Source organism: Oncorhynchus clarkii, chromosome 16, assembly GCF_045791955.1.
Source record: "Oncorhynchus clarkii lewisi isolate Uvic-CL-2024 chromosome 16, UVic_Ocla_1.0, whole genome shotgun sequence".
Taxonomy (NCBI): Eukaryota; Metazoa; Chordata; class Actinopteri; order Salmoniformes; family Salmonidae; genus Oncorhynchus; species Oncorhynchus clarkii.
In genome coordinates this window covers 2,944,574-2,956,653 of record NC_092162.1, presented here as the reverse complement: position 1 = coordinate 2,956,653, position 12,080 = coordinate 2,944,574, and the positions used below count along the sequence as shown (strand labels likewise).

Here is a 12,080-nt window from a genome sequence, read left to right as displayed (position 1 = left end):
TCTGTGTGTTAACTAGACCAGACAGGAGTGCAGAGTGAGAGAGATCAGCGTAACAGCTTCCTGTTGCTGCTGTTCCTCCATGTTTACACTTCATGAGAAGAATTGATCGCTCAGTCAGCGACGTGTGTCTGTGTTTTTTTAACCGGAATGTAAACCTGGGTCTGTGTTCATAAAGCGTCTCTGAGTAAGAGGACATTGGTACCAGAACTACCCTGAGTTGTCATAGTGACTAAGAGGACATTGGTACCAGAACTACCCTGAGTTGTCATGGTGACTAAGAGGACACTGGTACCAGAACTACCCTGAGTTGTCATGGTGACTAAGAGGACATCGGTACCAGAACTACCCTGAGTTGTCATAGTGACTAAGAGGACACTGGTACCAGAACTACCCTGAGTTGTCATAGTGACTAAGAGGACTTTGGTACCAGAACTACCCTGAGTTGTCATGGTGACTAAGAGGACATTGGTACCAGAACTACCCTGAGTTGTCATGGTGACTAAGAGGACATTGGTACCAGAACTACCCTGAGTTGTCATGGTGACTAAGAGGACATTGGTACCAGAACTACCCTGAGTTGTCATAGTGACTAAGAGGACATTGGTACCGGCACTACCCTGAGTTGTCATGGTGACTAAGAGGACATTGGTACCGGCACTACCCTGAGTTGTCATGGTGACTAAGAGGACATTGGTACCAGAACTACCCTGAGTTGTCATGGTGACTAAGAGGACATTGGTACCGGCACTACCCTGAGTTGCTTTCTGTATGAGGCCTGGGTTCAGGTCTATATGTTCTGTAGTGGGTGTCAGTGAAGAAGATGTTTCCTGTTGTCGTCAGTCATCTCTGCTCACATGCATGTGAAAATTAACTCTCCCCCCCCCCAACAGTGATTGACAGCTGCACGGTTGCCGTGGGATCCAACAGTACCCCTGGAGGGGAGCGGTACATCTCCTCCAACGTGTGTGGGCCTCACGGACGCTGTCGGAGCCAGGCTGGAGGACAGTTCAGCTGTGACTGTCAGGAGGGCTTCAGAGGCACATACTGTCACGAGAGTAAGACATGCTGACTTACACATGACATATAGTAGACATACTGACGTATAGACATGACATATAACAGACATACTGACGTATAGACATGACATATAACAGACATACTGACGTATAGACATGACATATAACAGACATGCTGACGTATAGACATGACATATAGCAGACATACTGACGTAGAGACATGACATATAGCAGACATTCTGACGTATAGACATGACCTATAGCAGACATACTGACGTATAGACATGACGTATAGCAGACATGCTGACTTAGACATGACGTATAGACATGACATATAGCAGACATACTGACTTAGACATGACATATAGCAGACATACTGACTCATAGACATGACATATAGCAGACATACTGACTCATAGACATGACATATAGCAGACATACTGACTCATAGACATGACGTATAGCAGACATACTGACTTGTAGACATGACATATAGCAGACATACTGACTTAGACATGACGTATTGCAGACATACTGACTCATAGACATGCCATATAGCAGACATACTGACTCATAGACATGCCGTATAGCAGACATACTGACTCATAGACATGCCGTATAGCAGACATACTGACTCATAGACATGACGTATAGCAGACACTGACTCATAGACATGACATATAGCAGACATGCTGACTTAGACATGACATATAGCAGATATGTTGGCTTAGACATGATGTATAGCAGACATACTGACTCATAGACATGACATATAGCAGACATACTGACGTATAGACATGACATATAGCAGACATACTGACTCATAGACGAGATATAGCAGACATACTGACGTGTAGACATGACATATAGCAGACATACTGACGTATAGACATGACATATAGCAGACATACTGACGTATAGACATGACATATAGCAGGCATACTGACGTATAGACATGACATATAGCAGACATACTGACGTATAGACATGACATATAGCAGACATACTGACGTATAGACATGACGTATAGCAGACATACTGACATATAGCAGACATACTGACGTATAGACATGACGTATAGCAGACATACTGACTTAGACATGACATATAACAGACATAGTGACTTAGACATGACATATAACAGAAATACTGACTCAGACATGACATATAGCAGACATACTGACTTAGATATGACATATAACAGACATAGTGACTTAGACATGACATATAACAGAAATACTGACTTAGACATGACATATCTCGCTAAAGCAAAGAGACCCTGATCCCAAACCACCCATGCTGTCCTTCAAAGCAGCGCTGGCAGGCACCTATCAACAGTACCCAGTGTCCCTCTAAACTGTCCACAAACACTGTGGCCTTGGCGCGGGACTCACACACCAACCACATTCCACACGTCAAACTAAAGCCAACACTCAGAGAATGATCTTACTGGAGTTCACTTTTTTCACTGTTTTGTACAGGTACATTATCCATGTAAACCTACCTTACTGTAGTTTCTAATGATTTCTCTCCTCCCCTCCCTCTCTCTCTCTCCACCCTCTTCCCCCCCCCCCTCACCTTTCCTCTCTCTCCTCCCCTCCCTCTCTCTCCCCCTCTCTCTCTCTCTCCTCTCTCTCTCTCTCTCTCTCTCTCTCTCTCTCTCTCTCTCTCTCTCTCTCTCTCTCTCTCTCTCTCTCTCTCTCTCTCTCTCTCTCTCTCTCTTTGTCTCTTTGTCTCTCTCTCTCTCTCCCCCTCTCTCCCCCCCCTCACCTCTCCTCTCTCTCCCCCCTCCATCTCAGATATTAATGATTGTGAGAGCAACCCGTGTGGTAACGGAGGAACCTGTATAGATAAAGTCAGTGTATACCAGTGTATCTGTGGAGACGGCTGGGAGGGGGACCACTGTGAGACCAGTAAGTATTTATTCTTTAAAAATAAAAAGTGTTTTTCAACTTCTACTGAGAGATCGACATGTTGATGAGAACTACGAGGGGCGGACAGGTGCAGGCAGCGCCCCCTCTAGACCGGCCCCCTCTAGACCGGCCCCCTCTAGACCGGCCCCCCAGCAGCGCCACCTCTAGACCGGCCCCCTCTAGACCGGCCCCCCAGCAGCGCCACCTCTAGACCGGCCCCCTCTAGACCGCCCCCTCTAGACCGGCCCCCTCTAGACCGGCCCCCTCTAGACCGGCCCCCCAGCAGCGCCCCCTCTAGACCGGCCCCCTCTAGACCGGCCCCCCAGCAGCGCCACCTCTAGACCGGCCCCCTCTAGACCGCCCCCTCTAGACCGGCCCCCCAGCAGCGCCACCTCTAGACCGGCCCCCTCTAGACCGGCCCCCTCTAGACCGGCCCCCCAGCAGCGCCACCTCTAGACCGGCCCCCTCTAGACCGGCCCCCTCTAGACCGGCCCCCTCTAGACCGGCCCCCTCTAGACCGGCCCCCCAGCAGCGCCACCTCTAGACCGGCCCCCTCTAGACCGCCCCCTCTAGACCGGCCCCCCAGCAGCGCCACCTCTAGACCGGCCCCCTCTAGACCGGCCCCCTCTAGACCGGCCCCCCAGCAGCGCCACCTCTAGACCGGCCCCCTCTAGACCGGCCCCCTCTAGACCGGCCCCCTCTAGACCGGCCCCCTCTAGACCGGCCCCCTCTAGACCGGCCCCCTCTAGACCGGCCCCCTCTAGACCGGCCCCCTCTAGACCGGCCCCCTCTAGACCGCCCCCCGGCAGCACTACTAGTCTTTATTTGGATCCTCATTAGCTGATACCTTAGCGACCGCCAGTTGTCCTGGGGTCCACATTCTTACCCATCATCGTTGACACGTACAGATAGATGATATATGTTTCACTAAGTCGGTCGCTACGTGTAATTATGACCATTATGTAAAGGTAGCAATTCAACCTGAAACAAGTTTCTCTCTCCTCTCCCCCTCTCTCTCTCTATCCTCTCTCCTCCTCTCCTCCTCTATTTCTATCCTCTCTCCCCCTCTCTCCTCCTCTATTTCTATTCTCTCTCCTCCTCTCCTCCTCTCCCCCTCTCCTCTCCTCTCCTCTCTCCTCCTCTCTCCTCTCTCCTCCTCTTTCCCCCTCTCCTCTCTCCCCCTCTCCTCCTCTCCCCCTCTCCTCTCTCTCTCCTCTCTCCTCCTCCTCTTCCTCCCCCCTCCTCTCCTACAGATATAGATGACTGCAGCACTAGTCCATGCCATAATGGAGGAACATGTCGAGACCTGGTGACTGATTTCTTCTGTGAGTGTATGAATGGCTGGAAGGGGAAGACCTGCCACTCCCGTAAGAACACCTCTCTCTCTCTCTCTCTCTCGCTCCCTCCCTCCCTCCCTCCCTCTCATTTTCTATTTACCAGTGTAATGAGCCTGAGGAGGTTCATGGTATGTGCTTAGGTGTGAATGTTATCACTGACTATCACACTGACTCTTTAACTCTGTCTCCCAGGTGAGAGCCAGTGTGACGAGGCTACCTGTAACAACGGAGGGACATGCCATGACGAGGGAGACACCTTCCAGTGCAAGTGTTCTCCTGGATGGGAGGGGGCTACCTGTAATATAGGTGAGTTAGTCTGGGTGGGAGGGAGGGGGCTACCTGTAATATAGGTGAGTTAGTCTGGGTGGGAGGGAGGGGGCTACCTGTAATATAGGTGAGTTAGTCTGGGTGGGAGGGAAGGAGGGGCTACCTGTAATATAGGTGAGTTAGTCTGGAGGGGGGGAGGGGCTACCTGTAATATAGGTGAGTTAGTCTGGGTGGGAGGGAGGGGGCTACCTGTAATATAGGTGAGTTAGTCTGGGTGGGAGGGAGGGGGCTACCTGTAATATAGGTGAGTTAGTCTGGGTGGGAGGGAGGGGGCTACCTGTAATATAGGTGAGTTAGTCTGGGTGGGAGGGAGGGAGGGAGGGGGCTACCTGTAATATAGGTGAGTTAGTCTGGGTGGGAGGGATGGGGCTACCTGTAATATAGGTGAGTTAGTCTGGGTGGGTGGGAGGGGGCTACCTGTAATATAGGTGAGTTAGTCTGGGTGGGAGGGAGGGGGCTACCTGTAATATAGGTGAGTTAGTCTGGGTGGGTGGAGGGGGCTACCTGTAATATAGATGAGTTAGTCTGGATGGGAGGGAGGGGGCTACCTGTAATATAGGTGAGTTAGTCTGGATGGGAGGGAGGGAGGGGCTACCTGTAATATAGGTGAGTTAGTCTGGATGGGAGGGAGGGAGGGGCTACCTGTAATATAGGTGAGTTAGTCTGGGTGGGTGGGAGGGGGCTACCTGTAATATAGGTGAGTTAGTCTGGGTGGGTGGGAGGGAGGGGCTACCTGTAATATAGGTGAGTTAGTCTGGATGGGAGGGAGGGAGGGGCTACCTGTAATATAGGTGAGTTAGTCTGGATGGGAGGGAGGGAGGGGCTACCTGTAATATAGGTGAGTTAGTCTGGGTGGGTGGGAGGGGGCTACCTGCAATATAGGTGAGTTAGTCTGGGTGGGTGGGATAGAGGGGCTACCTGTAATATAGGTGAGTTAGTCTGGGTGGGTGGGATGGAGGGGCTACCTGTAATATAGGTGAGTTAGTCTGGGTGGGAGGGAGGGAGGGAGGGGCTACCTGTAATATAGGTGAGTTAGTCTGGATGGGAGGGAGGGGCTACCTGTAATATAGGTGAGTTAGTCTGGATGGGAGGGAGGGAGGGGCTACCTGTAATATAGGTGAGTTAGTCTGGGTGGGTGGGAGGGGGCTACCTGTAATATAGGTGAGTTAGTCTGGATGGGAGGGAGGGAGGGGCTACCTGTAATATAGGTGAGTTAGTCTGGATGGGAGGGAAGGAGGGAGGGGCTACCTGTAATATCGGTGAGTTATTCTGGATGGGAGGGAGGGAGGGGCTACCTGTAATATAGGTGAGTTAGTCTGGATGGGAGGGAGGGAGGGAGGGGCTACCTGTAATATAGGTGAGTTAGTCTGGGTGGGAGGGAGGGAGGGGCTACCTGTAATATAGGTGAGTTAGTCTGGGTGGGTGGGAAGGGGCTACCTGTAATATAGGTAAGTTAGTCTGGATGGGTGGGTGGGAAGGGGCTACCTGTAATATAGGTGAGTTAGTCTGGATGGGAGGGAGGGGGCTACCTGTAATATAGGTGAGTTAGTCTGGGTGGGAGGGAGGGGCTACCTGTAATATAGGTGAGTTAGTCTGGATGGGAGGGAGGGGGCTGCCTGTAATATAGGTGAGTTAGTCTGGGTGGGTGGGAAGGGGCTACCTGTAATATAGGTGAGTTAGTCTGGATGGGAGGGAGGGAGGGGCTACCTGTAATATAGGTGAGTTAGTCTGGATGGGAGGGAGGGGGCTACCTGTAATATAGGTGAGTTAGTCTGGGTGGGAGGGAGGGGGCTACCTGTAATATTGGTGAGTTAGTCTGGATGGGAGGGAGGGGGCTGCCTGTAATATAGGTGAGTTAGTCTGGATGGGAGGGAGGGGGCTGCCTGTAATATAGGTGAGTTAGTCTGGATGGGAGGGAGGGGGCTACCTGTAATATAGGTGAGTTAGTCTGGGTGGGAGGGGGGGGCTACCTGTAATATAGGTGAGTTAGTCTGGGTGGGAGGGGGGGGGGCTACCTGTAATATAGGTGAGTTAGTCTGGATGGGAGGGAGGGGGCTACCTCTAATATAGGTGAGTTAGTCTGGGTGGGAGGGAGGGGGCTACCTGTAATATAGGTGAGTTAGTCTGGATGGGAGGGAGGGGGCTACCTGTAATATAGGTGAGTTAGTCTGGATGGGAGGGAGGGGGCTACCTGTAATATAGGTGAGTTAGTCTGGATGGGAGGGAGGGAGGGGCTACCTGTAATATAGGTGAGTTAGTCTGGATGGGAGGGAGGGAGGGGCTACCTGTAATATAGGTGAGTTAGTCTGGGTGGGAGGGAGGGGGCTACCTGTAATATAGGTGAGTTAGTCTGGATGGGAGGGGGCTACCTGTAATATAGGTGAGTTAGTCTGGATGGGAGGGAGGGGGCTACCTGTAATATAGGTGAGTTAGTCTGGATGGGAGGGAGGGGGCTACCTGTAATATAGGTGAGTTAGTCTGGATGGGATGGAGGGGGCTACCTGTAATATAGGTGAGTTAGTCTGGATGGGAGGGAGGGAGGGGCTACCTGTAATATAGGTGAGTTAGTCTGGGTGGGAGGGAGGGGGCTACCTGTAATATAGGTGAGTTAGTCTGGATGGGAGGGAGGGGGCTGCCTGTAATATAGGTGAGTTAGTCTGGGTGGGAGGGGGGGGGGCTACATGTAATATAGGTGAGTTAGTCTGGATGGGAGGGAGGGGGCTGCCTGTAATATAGGTGAGTTAGTCTGGATGGGAGGGAGGGAGGGGCTACCTGTAATATAGGTGAGTTAGTCTGGGTGGGAGGGAGGGGGCTACCTGTAATATAGGTGAGTTAGTCTGGATGGGAGGGGGCTACCTGTAATATAGGTGAGTTAGTCTGGATGGGAGGGAGGGGGCTACCTGTAATATAGGTGAGTTAGTCTGGATGGGAGGGAGGGGGCTGCCTGTAATATAGGTGAGTTAGTCTGGATGGGAGGGAGGGGGCTACCTCTAATATAGGTGAGTTACTCTGGGTGGGAGGGAGGGGGCTACCTGTAATATAGGTGAGTTAGTCTGGATGGGAGGGAGGGAGGGGCTACCTGTAATATAGGTGAGTTAGTCTGGATGGGAGGGAGGGAGGGGCTACCTGTAATATAGGTGAGTTAGTCTGGATGGGAGGGGGCTACCTGTAATATAGGTGAGTTAGTCTGGATGGGAGGGAGGGAGGGGCTACCTGTAATATAGGTGAGTTAGTCTGTGTGGGTGGGAGGGGGCTACCTGTAATATAGGTGAGTTAGTCTGGGTGGGTGGGAGGGAGGGGCTACCTGTAATATAGGTGAGTTAGTCTGGATGGGAGGGAGGGAGGGGCTACCTGTAACATAGGTGAGTTAGTCTGGATGGGAGGGAGGGAGGGGCTACCTGTAATATAGGTGAGTTAGTCTGGGTGGGTGGGAGGGGGCTACCTGCAATATAGGTGAGTTAGTCTGGGTGGGTGGGATAGAGGGGCTACCTGTAATATAGGTGAGTTAGTCTGGGTGGGTGGGATGGAGGGGCTACCTGTAATATAGGTGAGTTAGTCTGGGTGGGAGGGAGGGAGGGGCTACCTGTAATATAGGTGAGTTAGTCTGGATGGGAGGGAGGGGCTACCTGTAATATAGGTGAGTTAGTCTGGATGGGAGGGAGGGAGGGGCTACCTGTAATATAGGTGAGTTAGTCTGGGTGGGTGGGAGGGGGCTACCTGTAATATAGGTGAGTTAGTCTGGATGGGAGGGAGGGAGGGGCTACCTGTAATATAGGTGAGTTAGTCTGGATGGGAGGGAGGGAGGGGCTACCTGTAATATCGGTGAGTTATTCTGGATGGGAGGGAGGGAGGGGCTACCTGTAATATAGGTGAGTTAGTCTGGATGGGAGGGAGGGAGGGAGGGGCTACCTGTAATATAGGTGAGTTAGTCTGGGTGGGAGGGAGGGAGGGGCTACCTGTAATATAGGTGAGTTAGTCTGGGTGGGTGGGAAGGGGCTACCTGTAATATAGGTAAGTTAGTCTGGATGGGTGGGTGGGAAGGGGCTACCTGTAATATAGGTGAGTTAGTCTGGATGGGAGGGAGGGGGCTACCTGTAATATAGGTGAGTTAGTCTGGGTGGGAGGGAGGGGGCTACCTGTAATATAGGTGAGTTAGTCTGGGTGGGAGGGAGGGGCTACCTGTAATATAGGTGAGTTAGTCTGGGTGGGTGGGAAGGGGCTACCTGTAATATAGGTGAGTTAGTCTGGATGGGAGGGAGGGAGGGGCTACCTGTAATATAGGTGAGTTAGTCTGGATGGGAGGGAGGGGGCTACCTGTAATATAGGTGAGTTAGTCTGGGTGGGAGGGAGGGGGCTACCTGTAATATTGGTGAGTTAGTCTGGATGGGAGGGAGGGGGCTGCCTGTAATATAGGTGAGTTAGTCTGGATGGGAGGGAGGGGGCTACCTGTAATATAGGTGAGTTAGTCTGGATGGGAGGGAGGGGGCTACCTGTAATATAGGTGAGTTAGTCTGGGTGGGAGGGGGGGGCTACCTGTAATATAGGTGAGTTAGTCTGGGTGGGAGAGGGGGGCTACCTGTAATATAGGTGAGTTAGTCTGGATGGGAGGGAGGGGGCTACCTCTAATATAGGTGAGTTAGTCTGGGTGGGAGGGAGGGGGCTACCTGTAATATAGGTGAGTTAGTCTGGATGGGAGGGAGGGGGCTACCTGTAATATAGGTGAGTTAGTCTGGATGGGAGGGAGGGGGCTACCTGTAATATAGGTGAGTTAGTCTGGATGGGAGGGAGGGAGGGGCTACCTGTAATATAGGTGAGTTAGTCTGGATGGGAGGGAGGGAGGGGCTACCTGTATAATAGGTGAGTTAGTCTGGGTGGGAGGGAGGGGGCTACCTGTAATATAGGTGAGTTAGTCTGGATGGGAGGGGGCTACCTGTAATATAGGTGAGTTAGTCTGGATGGGAGGGAGGGGGCTACCTGTAATATAGGTGAGTTAGTCTGGATGGGATGGAGGGGGCTACCTGTAATATAGGTGAGTTAGTCTGGATGGGAGGGAGGGAGGGGCTACCTGTAATATAGTTGAGTTAGTCTGGATGGGAGGGAGGGAGGGGCTACCTGTAATATAGGTGAGTTAGTCTGGATGGGAGGGAGGGAGGGGCTACCTGTAATATAGGTGAGTTAGTCTGGATGGGAGGGAGGGGGCTACCTGTAATATAGGTGAGTTAGTCTGGATGGGAGGGAGGGAGGGGCTACCTGTAATATAGGTGAGTTAGTCTGGATGGGAGGGAGGGGGCTACCTCTAATATAGATGAGTTAGTCTGGATGGGAGGGAGGGAGGGGCTACCTCTAATATAGATGAGTTAGTCTGGATGGGAGGGAGGGGGCTACCTGTAATATAGGTGAGTTAGTCTGGATGGGAGGGAGGGGGCTACCTGTAATAAAGGTGAGTTAGTCTGGATGGGAGGGAGGGAGGGAGGGGCTACCTGTAATATAGGTGAGTTAGTCTGGATGGGAGGGAGGGAGGGAGGGGCTACCTGTAATATAGGTGAGTTAGTCTGGATGGGAGGGAGGGAGGGGCTACCTGTAATATAGGTGAGTTAGTCTGGATGGGAGGGAGGGGGCTACCTGTAATATAGGTGAGTTAGTCTGGGTGGGAGGGAGGGAGGGGCTACCTGTAATATAGGTGAGTTAGTCTGGGTGGGAGGGAGGGAGGGGCTACCTGTAATATAGGTGAGTTAGTCTGGATGGGAGGGAGGGAGGGGCTACCTGTAATATAGGTGAGTTAGTCTGGATGGGAGGGAGGGAGGGGCTACCTGTAATATAGGTGAGTTAGTCTGGATGGGAGGGAGGGGGCTACCTGTAATATAGGTGAGTTAGTCTGGGTGGGAGGGAGGGAGGGGCTACCTGTAATATAGGTGAGTTAGTCTGGATGGGAGTTCAATTGCTTTATCAATCAGTATCAAGCGTTGTAGAAAACAAGTGATTAGGATCCGTTTTGACATTGACCAGTGGTGTAAAGTACTTATGTAAACATGTTTTGAAGTTAACACACACACATACACACATACACACAGTAGTGAAAAGTACTTTAAAATACTACTTAAGTAGTTTTTTGGGGTATCTGTACTTTACTATTTATATTTTTGAAAACATTTAAGTTTTACTTCACTACATTCCTAAATAAAATAATGTACTCTTTACTCCGTACATTTTCCCTGACACCCACAAGTACTTGTTACATTTTGAATAATTAACAAGACAGGAAAATGGTCTAATTCACACACTAAACAGAGAACATCCCTGGTCATCCCTACTGCCTCTGATCTGGAGGACTCACTAAACAGAGAACATCCCTGGTCATCTCTACTGCCTCTGATCTGGAGGACTCACTAAACAGAGAACCTCCCTGGTCATCCCTACTGCCTCTGATCTGGAGGACTCACTAAACAGAGAACATCCCTGGTCCTCCCTACTGCCTCTGATCTGGAGGACTCACTAAACAGAGAACATCCCTGGTCATCCCTACTGCCTCTGATCTGGAGGACTCACTAAACAGAGAACATCCCTGGTCATCTCTTCTAGACTCTGATCTGGAGGACTTACTAAACAGAGAACATCCCTGGTCATCTCTTCTAGACTCTGATCTGGAGGACTTACTAAACAGAGAACATCCCTGGTCAACCCTACTGCCACTGATCTGGAGGACTCACTAAACAGAGAACATCCCTGGTCATCACTACTGCCTCTGATCTGGAGGACTCACTAAACAGAGAACATCCCTGGTCATCCCTACTGCCTCTGATCTGGAGGACTCACTAAACAGAGAACATCCCTGGTCATCCCTACTGATCTGATCTGGTGGACTCACTAAACAGAGAACATCCCTGGTCATCCCTACTGATCTGATCTGGAGGACTCACTAAACAGAGAACATCCCTGGTCATCCCTACTGATCTGATCTGGAGGACTCACTAAACAGAGACCATCCCTGGTCATCCCTACTGATCTGATCTGGAGGACTCACTAAACAGAGAACATCCCTGGTCATCTCTACTGCCTCTGATCTGGAGGACTCACTAAACAGAGAACATCCCTGGTCATCCCTACTGCCTCTGATCTGGAGGACTCACTAAACAGAGAACATCCCTGGTCATCTCTACTGCCTCTGATCTGGAGGACTCACTAAACAGAGAACATCCCTGGTCATCCCTACTGCCTCTGATCTGGAGGACTCACTAAACAGAGAACATCCCTGGTCATCCCTACTGCCTCTGATCTGGCAGACTCACTAAACAGAGAACATCCCTGGTCATCTCTACTGCCTCTGATCTGGAGGACTCACTAAACAGAGAACATCCCTGGTCATCCCTACTGCCTCTGATCTGGAGGACTCACTAAACAGAGAACATCCCTGGTCATCTCTACTGCCTCTGATCTGGAGGACTCACTAAACAGAGAACATCCCTGGTCATCACTACTGCCTCTGATCT

The 12,080-nt window shown here is 51.2% G+C and overlaps 1 protein-coding gene across 2 annotated transcripts in view; it reads left to right on the top strand.

Moving 5' to 3' along the window:
- The window catches only part of LOC139367873 (protein jagged-1b-like), a 95,479-nt gene that overhangs the window by 47,488 nt on the left and 35,911 nt on the right, over window positions 1–12,080 (top strand). For both annotated transcript variants that reach the window (XM_071106223.1, XM_071106222.1), the window contains exons 14-17: window positions 891–1,055; window positions 2,816–2,929; window positions 4,183–4,296; window positions 4,459–4,572. In XM_071106223.1, coding sequence (XP_070962324.1) covers window positions 891–1,055; window positions 2,816–2,929; window positions 4,183–4,296; window positions 4,459–4,572 — 507 coding nt within the window. The remainder of the gene's footprint in view (window positions 1–890; window positions 1,056–2,815; window positions 2,930–4,182; window positions 4,297–4,458; window positions 4,573–12,080) is intronic.